General features: G+C 36.9%; 1 protein-coding gene across 4 annotated transcripts in view; it reads right to left on the bottom strand.

Moving 5' to 3' along the window:
• The window catches only part of LOC138818975 (uncharacterized), a 33,909-nt gene extending 22,496 nt beyond the window's left edge, over positions 1-11,413 (bottom strand). For 2 of the 4 annotated variants that reach the window (XM_070010132.1, XM_070010135.1), the window contains exons 1-3: positions 11,293-11,413; positions 10,812-10,860; positions 6,308-6,348 (exon numbers count right to left, since the gene is read on the bottom strand). In XM_070010132.1, coding sequence (XP_069866233.1) covers positions 6,308-6,348; positions 10,812-10,860; positions 11,293-11,394 — 192 coding nt within the window. In that variant the 5' untranslated portion in view covers positions 11,395-11,413. The remainder of the gene's footprint in view (positions 1-6,307; positions 6,349-10,811; positions 10,861-11,292) is intronic. The other 2 variants (XR_011369285.1, XM_070010133.1) reach the window with 2 other exon arrangements.
• Positions 11,414-12,071: the final 658 nt, after the last annotated feature.

Genomic DNA, 12,071 nt, shown 5'->3' with positions numbered 1-12,071 from the left:
ATTTTTTTTCTGTATCTACAGAAGAAGCAATTTTTGCCTTATTAGTTTCTGATTAATCCAGGTGCTATTAAATTCCACTTGCTGATTTGAGTTGAAATGTTTACAAAAGCTCCCAGAAATATTTCTTAAATTATTCATCTTAAACCTAAAATTTATTCTGGTTACAATAGTAAATGGTTGGCTCTAGACTGATGGCTTTTATCTATAATCAGTTAAGACACTAATCCACCAAATCTAGAGACACTCAACAAGAACAAAAAGGAGTCATAAATTTCACTTGCTACTGCGCTGTCTGCGCTGTCCTCATGATGTCTTCCTTTGTTCATTGCTTCAACTGTTATATAAAGCCATTGCACAGGAAAACCATTTGAACATTCAAAATCACATACTACATTTTTTCTAAAAATAAATTTATAAAAAAGTCAAAAATGTTTAAGTATTATTTGTTTAAAATTATAAGTATATAGTGTCATAATGACAAAAAAAAAGTTTTAAAGTTACCCAAGTTCCATTCACAACTACCTTTATATGTCTCTTTAAAATATTTCCTAATTTTCTCTATGTAGAAATTCTTGCTCATAAATATCTGTTCTATTCTCATCTGTTTCTAGGAGGCTTTCTTCATAAGATAAGTAATTCTTTCTGTCCCCTTATGTTTTCAATACAATACAAAAAAGTAATTTATTTATGTATATATTAATTTATTCATTCATTTAATACTGACATATTTTTAAATTCCAAAACACTTAGAAGTGTTTTGTAGAATTAAGAGTATTTTTTTTCTTTTCAAGATAAAGCGTAAGGGAAAGCAAAGTCAAATAAGAGTATCATAAGAAATAGAGCAAATGTCACCAGATATGAGATAGTTAACCTTTTATTGTGCAACCCAGGACAAGTCAATTGTATTTTTAGGAGTGCTAAGATTCTCCTGAAGGTGGAAATCATTAACTCTGTAACGGAAGTTAATTCTGCCTGGACTCCACAGATTCTCAAGTATTCTCTTGAGCAAGCTAGCACAGTTGACTGGTTGGGAGAAGCCATTTTCCCGTAGAGGCTCCATAGCCCCGGACAGTCCCAACCAGATGTTTTTGCTTCTAAGACTAAAGAGTATCATTCTATAGAAGCAAAGCAGAGCAGAGCACACATGCTGGAAACAAGTGCTGGGTGTCAGAGAGGGGCAGGAAGTTCGTTCTTTTCATTTTACTGAGACAAAGTATGGTGTGACAAGAGGAGATGGAACCAGCTGCGTAAGAGGAAATGAGGCCAACAGCCTAGGAAGCAGATGAGAGCAGCCTGTTTCCAGTGGTGAACTTGGCTAGGAGAAATGGAGACAGCAGTGTCAGTGTGAGCTGGAGGACAAAGCCCTCGTGATTGGCTGCACCTTAACCCCCCCACCCCATCCCCCATAGGCCCATTCTCTGCTTTCATTACCCAGCTGCCAACCAGTAGTGTCTCTGTCCTAGATCACTGCCCTAGTGCCCAAACTAGTAAGATGGAGCCGTGGATTGGGAGCATAGAAGGTGGAAGAAAAAGAAAGATCATTTTTGGTCAGAGCTCTGTGCTTACATGAGTTTTCTATTGCTGTCCTAACAAATTGCCACTCATTTCACTGCTTAAAACAGAACGAATGTATTATATAAGTCCTGTAAGCCAGAAATCTTAAGTACTTGGGTAGTACTCACAATGCTCAAATCAAGGTGTTGGCATGGATGTATTCCCTTATGGAAGGTCTTGGAATCTACTTTGTGTAGGGGCTCATAATTCAAAGGGACCCTCTGGATGATCCAGAATATTCTGTTTTATAGTCCTTAGTCACATCTATAGAGCACCTTCAGGACAGGATCTACATGAGCGTTTGCTTGAATAATCAGAGGGTAAACATCACAGGGTAAACATCTTCAAATATCTGCCTATCACAGCATCAAATCCAATGCTAAATGCTTTGCATGCATTATTGAATTCAATTTTCCTAAAACTACTATAACCAGGCAAGAGATACCATTAACTCACAACATGAGCAAGAGAAAAAAAAATCTTCACGATATCTGTTTCTAAATTATACTATCAGGTTTCTTTGACAAATCTGCAACCTGATTTTAATTTTTAAAAGCATGAATATATAACATATATACTACATATATGCATTATTTTAGTATATATTATATTCAGATTTTAAAATACGTATGTGAACTTTTTAAAGGAAGGTGCAAGTATAACAGAAATTACTTGGGATCCTGTTAAAACTCACAACTTGCCTTCTCCCTCTGATCATTTCAATAGTGTGGCCAAAAATCCTAATACTGAATCAGTGATCGTGGTGTCTCCATGGCAACGCCCCAGGGTGCCTCCAGCATGAAGCCATCTTCACTTAACTGCAGCATAAACAAGTCACCTGATTATGGGCTATTAGAAGGCTAGACACAGAACATGTGAGTAGGAAAGAAAGGAAAGTTTTGGGTAATGTCAATTGTGATACATTTATAGCCATTTCTAATAAGCCATGAGAGAAAGGATACGAAGGAAATAGAAAAGCATTTTTTCCATTGGCTTTTTCCAAAAGTAGACACTGACTTTGTGAAAGTACCTCTTCCAGATTCAGAAATAGATTTTGGTTTTTTTTTTTCCTGCAGAAAGTGCGATTTTGAAATATTTCTTTCTCCTTCTTCCTCATTAGCCACAAAAACATTATCTTCTCACCATGTAAAAATGCAAAAGTGAGAAAGTTTGTGACATGCGTACTTGTATGCATAATGTATTTTAAGCTAAAAGAATAAGAAAAAAAGACCATATAATTCATATTTTTCTATCAGGGACAATGTTCAAGATTTTTTTTAAGTATTTTAAAAATATCTCACAATAGCCAGGCACTGGTGGCTCATACCTGTAATCCTAGCTACTAAGGAGGCTGAAATCTGAGGATCATGGTTCAAAGCCAGCCCGGGCGGGAAAGTCCATGACTCGTATCTCCAATAAACCACCACAAAACTGTAAGTGGCGTTGTGGCTCAAGTGGTAGAGCCCTAGCCTTAAGCTGAGGATCTGAGGGACAGCGCCTAGGCCCAGAGTTCAAGCCCCACAACCAGCAAAAAACAAAAACAAATCCAAAAACAAAAACCTCACAATATTCCTCCTAAATTCATAGGGGTGTGGTGCTTGGGCTGACTGTCCCATGAAATGCTCTTCACCATGGTCTTGAGGTCTTCTAGTCAGCCCGTCACAGAAAGAACATATCTTTGCCTATTCTGTTAAGTACAGCATGGATTTCTATTCTTAAAATTCTAATACTCCTAGGAGAAGAAAGGTGAAATGTTATTGAGTTCTAACAAGCACAGAGCTCTTACTATTTGGCTATTTAATATTCATCATTATTTTTTTAAAGGATGTTACAACAGTACCAATGAGGCACACACTTCTAACATACCCCTCCCCTGGCTAACTATATGAATTCTGCCCCATAGAGGTACTTGCTGTTAGTTTCTCTTCTGGGTTTAACCTATCCCTGGACTTCAAACAATTACCTTGCGTTTCACCTGTGCACAGGTTTCCTGAGGGTGAATTTCAAGGATCTGTATATGACTCTCCTATTGAACGTTTTATTACAAAGAACTCTCTCTTCTCCAACAATGACACTATTTACCAGGAACTCATTAATAAAATTATTTCTCGCCAAGGTCAATACTTTGATCTGATAAAGCCTTACAGAAAATATTAATGGAGCCTTTCAATATCCTCAGAGCCCTTTGATATGACTTAATAAGGCTCTGTGTGGTGATCAATCTACAGTGACCAATTGCAGCCCTTTAAAGAGAGCTATTAGTATTCATAAGTATTGTGCCAGCAAGACCTAGGTTGCATTTTCAAAATGGGATTATGTTTTATGTGGAAAGTTTAATTGCAGTTATGACTTAGCTTGTAAAGTCTGCCAGATGAACAATAAATCATATCCCTCAACGGGATGGAGAGTCACACATGTCCTGAAGACTTTTTTGTTGCTGTTGTTGGCTGTGGGGCTTGAACTCTGGACCTGAGTGCTGTCCCTGAACTCTTCAGCTCAAGCACTCTTACCATATGAGCCACAGCGCCACTTCTAGTGCTGTTTTAGATTTGTGGAAACCAAGGTTTAGAGTTGGTAACCACTTGCCCACAGTGACCAGTTAGTCAATCATCTCTTTCATTCCTTCTGCTCTGAAAAATGTGGTAACAATGTTTCAGCACATATAACTATGTAATGCTATGTAATAAAGAGAAGACTAAATAAGGTACTTACAACTGCTGCCCATTAAAATATTGTAAATTAGAACATATTAACATTGTATTACTATATTATCTACAATCCACAAGTCTAACTTGGCTTTTTAAGATAATAATTGAACAAATGAGTCACAGACTTTTCTACCATACATCCCCTTCCTGTTTCCCCTCACCTACTCCTATCCATCCTTTTCTCCCTCCCCTCCCTTCCTCCTCCTCTTCTTTCTTCCCTCTACCATTTTTCTTGTAGGTTAAATGGGAATTTGGAGTTAAGACGGTCCAGCTGGGCGCCAGTGGCTCACTCCTATAATCCTAGTTACTCAGGAGTCTGAGAGCTGAAGATCCTGGTTCAAAGCCAATCAGGGTAGGAAAGTCCCTGAGACTATTATCTCCAATAAACTACTCAGAAAAAGCCAAAAGTGGCACTGAGCTGAAGTTGTACAGCACTAGCATGAGCAAAGGAAGCCTAGGGCCCAGCTCAGGCCCAGAGCTCAAGCCCCAGGATTGGAAAAAAAAAAAAAAAAAAAAAAAAAAACTTGATACTGGCTTTACCAGTTATGTGAGCTTAAGAAAATCACTGGCACCTCTATTCCTCTTCAAATTATCCATCATTGAACTTTTAGATGATGGCTGTGGAATACCTAGGGCTCATTTGATAAATGTCTAATCAATTCTTTATTTCTTCTCTTATGATGTTCCTTTCTACCCTCAAAATTAGAAGAAACATCTTAGTACTTAAACCAGCATTTTAGAGGATCCTGGAACACACCAATTTTTCCTGTTCACTGTGAAACTGTACTTGAGATAAAGAGGTTAGTCAGTAATTTTAGTAGTGAGTGATTTAGAGTTGCATTTCAACAAGTTAACATAAAAACCATAAAGAAATAGAAATTCTGACCCAATTTTCGAATCAGTAAATCAGGATTTCTCATACCTACTATTAAGCAGCAGAGGGCGCGCTAAGATTGGAATTAAAACTCCAACCGTCTAAAAGCTAAAATTTTATATTTTTCTGCTGTGAGCAAACGCCAAGCCAAAACTAAAAGTACACAAAGTATGTATACAATGTATTTATATATTAGTAGTATAAATATAAATATATATATGCATTTATACAGCTATATATGTACAAATATATTTTATATACTTACATATAAATATACAAATAAATAATATATAGCAAATTTATATAAATTATAAATATACTCTATGAATGATTATAAGCCTTTATAATTTATCATTGTAAATATTTATAAATATATAATAGATAAATATAAATATGTGTAAATATACCACAAAGAGCAAAACAGTTCTGAGCCATCTCACAATCTGACTATGGGATAATGTATCTTCCTAAATGCAACACAAACACTTTTAATGATATATTACATTTTCATTTACTTAAAAAATACTCATATTTAAAAATATACAAATCATTAAAGCTTTCCAAATGTATGGCATTATCATGGATACTTAGTAATTTGTAGAGGTCAGAGTCATTTTTCCTTTTATTACATCCTTCTTCTAGTTTTCTCCTTATTGCTACAATTTAGAACATATTCTTAACACATAACCAGACATGATTTTCAACCAAGTTAGTCTTTCCTCTACTAATTGTCAGGCTCTCCCTAACTATAATTTCATCACTTCAAGCCTCATATTGGTAATTTGTTGAAGACAATCCAGAAGCTCCCCAAGTCATAATTATTTCATGACTTCTTTCCAGAAGAGCTTTAGATATAGCAATTATAGAAGATTCGCATGTGAACTACTTCAGTCAATTAAACTAACTGAAGCATGGAAAGAAAATAATAATGTCCATGACTATGGCATAGTCATATTTTCTCTAAGAAAGTAAAAATTGAGGATTGGGATGATCACAAATGGCTCCTCTAGTACTTTTAAACAGAATTGTGCTTATCTCAAGTCGGAGATTAGAGAAATAGCTGCTATTTTGCAGTGCTGTTGAGCAGATTGAATAAGATACTGAGCAAAATTCTTACACAGGGTGGGGGGTGGGGGAGCCTGGGAAGATGGCTTGGTGGTAGAGTGCTTACCTTGCATGCATGAGGCCCTGGGTTCCATTCCTCAGGACCACCTAAGCAGAAAAAGCCTTAAGTGGCGCTGTAGCTCAACTGATAGAGTGCTAGCCTTGAGCTGAAGAACTGAGGGACAGCACCCAGGCCCTGAGTTCAGGCAACCAACAACAACAAAAAGATTCTTATGCAATGGCAGTTATAAAGCTGCCAATCACAAAAGGCTTTATTCTTTTCTTGTTTTTCATGACCTCTGATAGTGAAGGTGATATTTAGTATCAACCTCTTACAGAGAAACCTATAAGCCAGAAAATTTCTATATCAGAGCTTTCTCATAAATAAATTGATAGACAAGGGTGGTTTTACAGGCCTGTCATTCAGCTACTCAGGGGGCAGAAACTGAATTCAAGGCTAGTCCCAGTAACATATTACTGTGAGACTCTATCTGAAAATAAAACAAACCTAAAAACAAAAGAGCTACGGTAGCAAGAAAAGTACCCTAAATTCAACCCCTGATATTTAGTATAATGGAGGAACCAAAAAATACTGAAATATAATGTAGCCTAACACTTTTGAACACGAACAACCAGGGTATGTCATAAGTTAGAACTAATTCAACCTTCATAACCCTTTGAGGTAATTCCCTTTAGTGTTATCTTGCCAATCACAAAGGCATGGAACGGTTACTTAGTCATTTCAAAACTACCCAGTTAGTGATCAACAGAGCAGAAGTATTTAACTACAGGGCCAGGATTTTTTTTTGTAATCTTGGAGTTAACCCCAAGCCTCTTTCTTGCTAGACAAGAATTCTAACACTTAAGCCTACTTAAGCTATGCTAATAACCATTTTTTAATATGCTGTTTGTTATATCCTCTCACTTTCCCTGACTCTCCTCAAACTCATGATCCTCCTCCCTCAGTCTCCTGAGTGGCTGGAATTTCAGACAGGAAGCCTCATGCCTGAATAAAGCCACATTATCATTACTATTATTATCATTATTATTATTGTGGCAGTGGGATTTGAACTCATGCTCGACAGGCTCAGGCGCTTTACATCTCGGCTATGCCCCCAGGGCTTTTTTGCACTGGTCATTTTGAGAAAAGGTCTCATTGTGTCAAGAGGTGTTCCTAGCGCATAACCCTCTATCTGTATTTCTCATTTAGCTGAGCTGACCATTACTCACTACCAAGCTCAGCCTCTCTACTTGAGATGGAGTCTCATAGAATTCTTTTTCTGGAACTGTGATTCTCTTGATCTCAGTTCCCAATGTAGATGACACTAGTGTTCCACCATACCACTCTAGTAGGTGAGATAGTTTCCAACAAACATTTTTCCCTGGACTAGCCTCAAATTCCCATCCTTCCAATCCCATTCTCCTGAGAGCTAGAATTAAGGGGTGAGCCATGGACAAACAGCAAAAGCCAAAATTTGTAATCATCCCCATATACTGCTCAAATATTTTCTGTAACAGAAGATTTACTTAAGCATAAGCAGTAAGGCTAAAACATTCATATTTTAACAAATTCGGTAAACAAATTGAGTAAATATCACAAAGTTGCTATTTTGACTATTCTAAAGCATCACAGTCTTCAACTCTTACTGACACAGAGGCTTCTATATTGTTATTATCAATTTGTCCTAGAAAACAGAAAATTTAGGAAGTCTAAGTAAATTAATAGTAAATGGATACATTTATTGGCACGAACAGGATTAGTATATTAATATATAAATGAGTTAGCTTATCTCTTTCATTTATTGCTGGTTAAAAATCAAGAGTTGTACTTTGACAAAAATCTTCATCCTATCTGAACTATACTGTCACCTCCCTGAAATCAACTATGTCATTTACTGTTGGTGTTCAGTGATGTGCTCACTGGCTCATATGACTGAGAACTACCTAGCAAGACCAAGGCCCTGATGTCAAACTCCTGCACCACTAAACCAGAAAAAGAAAAATGAGACCAATGTAGTGGTCTGGGGATGGAGCTCATCAGTAAAGCACTTGCCTAGAAGCCCTGGATTTGATTCTGAAAACACTAAAAGAAGGAGAATAACAACAACAATAGTAACTTAATGACTAACCTGAAAGTAGCTCATGTACTTTTATTTCTCTTTAGTGAGTTCCTTTGTGGCAGTGTAGAAAGAGTTTTTGGAACTGAACTAATAAACCAGTTCAGTTAGTTCCATTAGTTCATATGTTTCTCTAAATCTCTGTATAAACCAATGCTTAGCTAGGCACTAATGGTTCATATATGTAATCCTAGCTACTCAGGAGGCTGCGATCTGAAGATTGTGGTTCAAAGCCAGCCCAGGCAGGACAGCCCGTGAGATTCTTATCTCCCATTAGCCAGCAAAAGAGAGAGAGAGAGAGAGAGAGAGAGAGAGAGAGAGAGAGAGAGAGAGAGAGAGAGAGAGAGAGAGAGAGAGAGAAGAAAAAGGCTGGAGCTTTGACTCAAGTGATAGAGTGTTAGACTTGAGCCAAAAAGTTCAGGAGCATTGCCCAGTTCCTGAATTCATGCCCCCAGGACTGGCATAGTCACATAATAATAATAATAATGATGATGATGATGATGATGATGATGATGATGATGATGATGATGATGATGATGATGTTACTGTAATCCCTCTGAACATAACCTCTACAATAAAAATTAAAGGTAAAAAGAAAAGAAAAACATCTTCTGATGGAAAATATAATAATAGTAATTATAATATTGTTTATAAACCTAAAGTTAGTCTATCTACTTCACACTCAGCTTCAGTTAGTTAGTTATCTGTCAGTGAATTCTTCAAAGATGTAAGTATAAATTTCTGCTTATCTGTTCCAGGAAGATTTCAGCTTTTGTCATTTTTTTTTTGTTTGGGGTTTTGGTTGGTTTTTTGTTTCTTTGTTTTTGTTTTTGTTTTTTGCTTTGGTTTTTTGCAAAGAAAGGTCCAAGCCCTTATATGAAGAGCACAGGAATAGAAGGAGGAAGGGTGAACAAACGCAGTTGTGGAATTCAATATTCACTATATAAAAGATGAACTAAGCAACTAATGGGCAGAGATAGAAGGGGAGGACATGGGAGAAAGCAAAGGAAGGGGTGACACTTCCAACAAGCATTGTACTCATAACTGAATTATAGAATTATAAGTAGAACTCCATAATAACATTTTTAAAGAGCCCTTGTAGTTTGTAAATCACACTTGAAATTTCACTCAAATCCCCCAGGTCCTCTCAAAAACAGACCTCTGACTTATGGCCAATCTCCTCTCTTCCATAATCAAATCCTGTAGATTCTACCCAACTCTACAGTCTCCTCCTCTTCCTGCTCTTCCATTTCAGCCTTCTTCCTGACAGTTGTTTATTTGTATTTTCCATTACCTCATTTTGCCATACTACACCCAGTTCAACTTTCCCATGTTCTTCATAATCAGTAAATTACTCTTTAGTAATGTCTAATCAACTATTTTAATCTGCTCATAGAATTCATTTTACTAATTACACCTTTGCATTTTATTTTTCAGATATTTCTTTTATTAATCCTTCTGAACATTATTCTGTTCTTGGTATCTGTTTTCTTTTTCCATCTAGTATTTCCTAGAAAATTTTTAAAAAGCTGTTTAAAGTGTTTTTCAAATGGTTTTTATCCCAAATTGTTGGATAGAAATTTGTCATTTATTGTATCTCCTGAAATTTCTTCATAGTAGTTCATTTTATCATGTGGCTTACATATTTTCAATTGTGTACTCTTCTTCAGCAGTGGTTACAGAGCTCTCAGTACGGAATTTGTGTCCCCATAATGAGAAGCCAGAAAGCTAGCTACCTTGCATCCTGAGAGAATAGGGCTAGAAACTAATACAAAACAGCTCTCACCAAACATCAAACCTGCTAGAAAATTGGCCTTTGACCAGACTCCAGAAAACCGGAGAAACAAATATCAGTGGTAGGCAAGCACACAGTGTGAGATATTTTGTCTCATTAAAGGTTCTGGTCAAGTTGAACTTCTAACTCATGACTATTTTATACATCAGATCTTTGCAAATTTATTTTCCACATCCTAATAGGATCCTGTCATTTTTTTCTTTGCCTAACAATCTTATAATAGCCCTTCCTCACATCCTAAGTCAAATTCCTATATTTGGTAAGTCTTGGACTTGATTATGTTACCCATTATATTCCTATATATTTTATTAATATCTTCATTATAATACTCTTGTATTTTGATTCACTTATTTTTTTATATGAGTGCTGGGCCTGTCACTGCTCATAAAGAAAATCATTGGGTTTTTCATGCTATCATCTCTGTCATCTGTCCCATCTATTAACACAATACAGTATTAGTCATTAGCAACTCTTATTAGTCAACCAAATAACTCAATTAAGTTTGTGAATCTGAAATGCCAGGTAACTTGGTCAGCAAGAACCTAGTTAAATGAAAAAGAAAGAAATACAGCCCTTAAAACCTTGAGCTTTGTGATATTAGCTTCACATTGTCATGCTTACACTTTCTAAGGTAAACAAAACAACAAATAGGAAAATACCTAGAGAGGAAGAAGAGATCAGATCAGGGAAAAACACCATTTGCCGTCTCTGAAAAGAAAAGGGGAGGGGCAGTGGGGAGAACAGGTTTCTGAGAGTGAGTTATATCTGAGAACTTAATAAGCTCTATAGATAAATAATATAAAAGCATCATTTCCTATCCCTCGATTGCTGTCAAAAAAATTCATCTGAAGCCAACCGACTTAAGTTGTTAATTTTTCATAACCAGGTGACAGTAAATATCCCTCTTCCCTCCTGAGGGCAGAATATTTTATAGGGAGAAAAATAAATGGCTGCAAGTGGTTGAAGAATAACTATGTCTCTAGATTACCATTTATAGAACTGACTCACCATGTTAGACATGCTGGGTAGTTTCCCTATTTATAACATGGGGTTCATAGAACTTGTCAGTAAGAATGTGTGAACCCTGCAGTGAAATTTAGTACATAGCCCTTGGTGCCCAAAGAGTTAGCATATTCTTACCGAAATTGGAATTGGCTTTGTGACAGACATCCAAAATACCAGGGCCTGAAGAGAGAGCAACTGCAACAAGTCTGTACATTCCTTGCAAACCTGAGAGCACATTCAAAGGGTTGGTGCATCTGATTTTGTCTCAGGCAGCAGCTGCAGCTGCTCAAGTGGCCGTGGAATCTGAAGTGACAGCCCCCTCCTGGCTGACAGTGTCACTGTCATTCAGGAGAGAGATCACAGAGCCTCTGTCATTTGGGTCTTTGACGCTCAGAGCACAGACGTCAGCAGGAGACCAGAAGGCCTGTCAGGCATGAGATTAAAACCTGCAAAGCAGGAATGCCTTCTTCTAGGCATGGAAACAAACATTCCTCTTGTTCCTGGGAAGACCCAGGACTAGGAGGAGAAAAAATAATACATATAAACTCATCACCTTCTCAAGAGACAAGCCAGCTCAGGTGCAATCATCTTGACAACTGAAATTCATGGGTTAAAATTTCAAAAATGAGACTGTATCTGAAAAACTCCTGGATAGGGCAGAAGTTTAAGAAAACATAGCAAACTTTTTTTTTCTTCTTTTTTTTGTCCTTTTGCAGCAACCGTTTTTCTACACAGGATTTCCTGGTCACATCATGAGGAACGATGTAAATATGTCTCTTTTGACACAGCAGCAAGAATCATTTCCTGTCAGCTTCTTTCAAGAAAGAAAGGACACCACCCCTCCCCAACAGCCCAGAATAGACAAGTACAAATTAACTTATATGCTTACTTGATTAGGATTGTATTTGGAGTGA

Source organism: Dipodomys merriami, unplaced genomic scaffold (genome assembly GCF_024711535.1).
Source record: "Dipodomys merriami isolate MVZ:Mamm:240054 unplaced genomic scaffold, mDipMer1.0.p SCAF_8, whole genome shotgun sequence".
Lineage (NCBI taxonomy): Eukaryota > Metazoa > Chordata > Mammalia > Rodentia > Heteromyidae > Dipodomys > Dipodomys merriami.
This window is presented reverse-complemented; position numbering and strand designations above follow the sequence as displayed.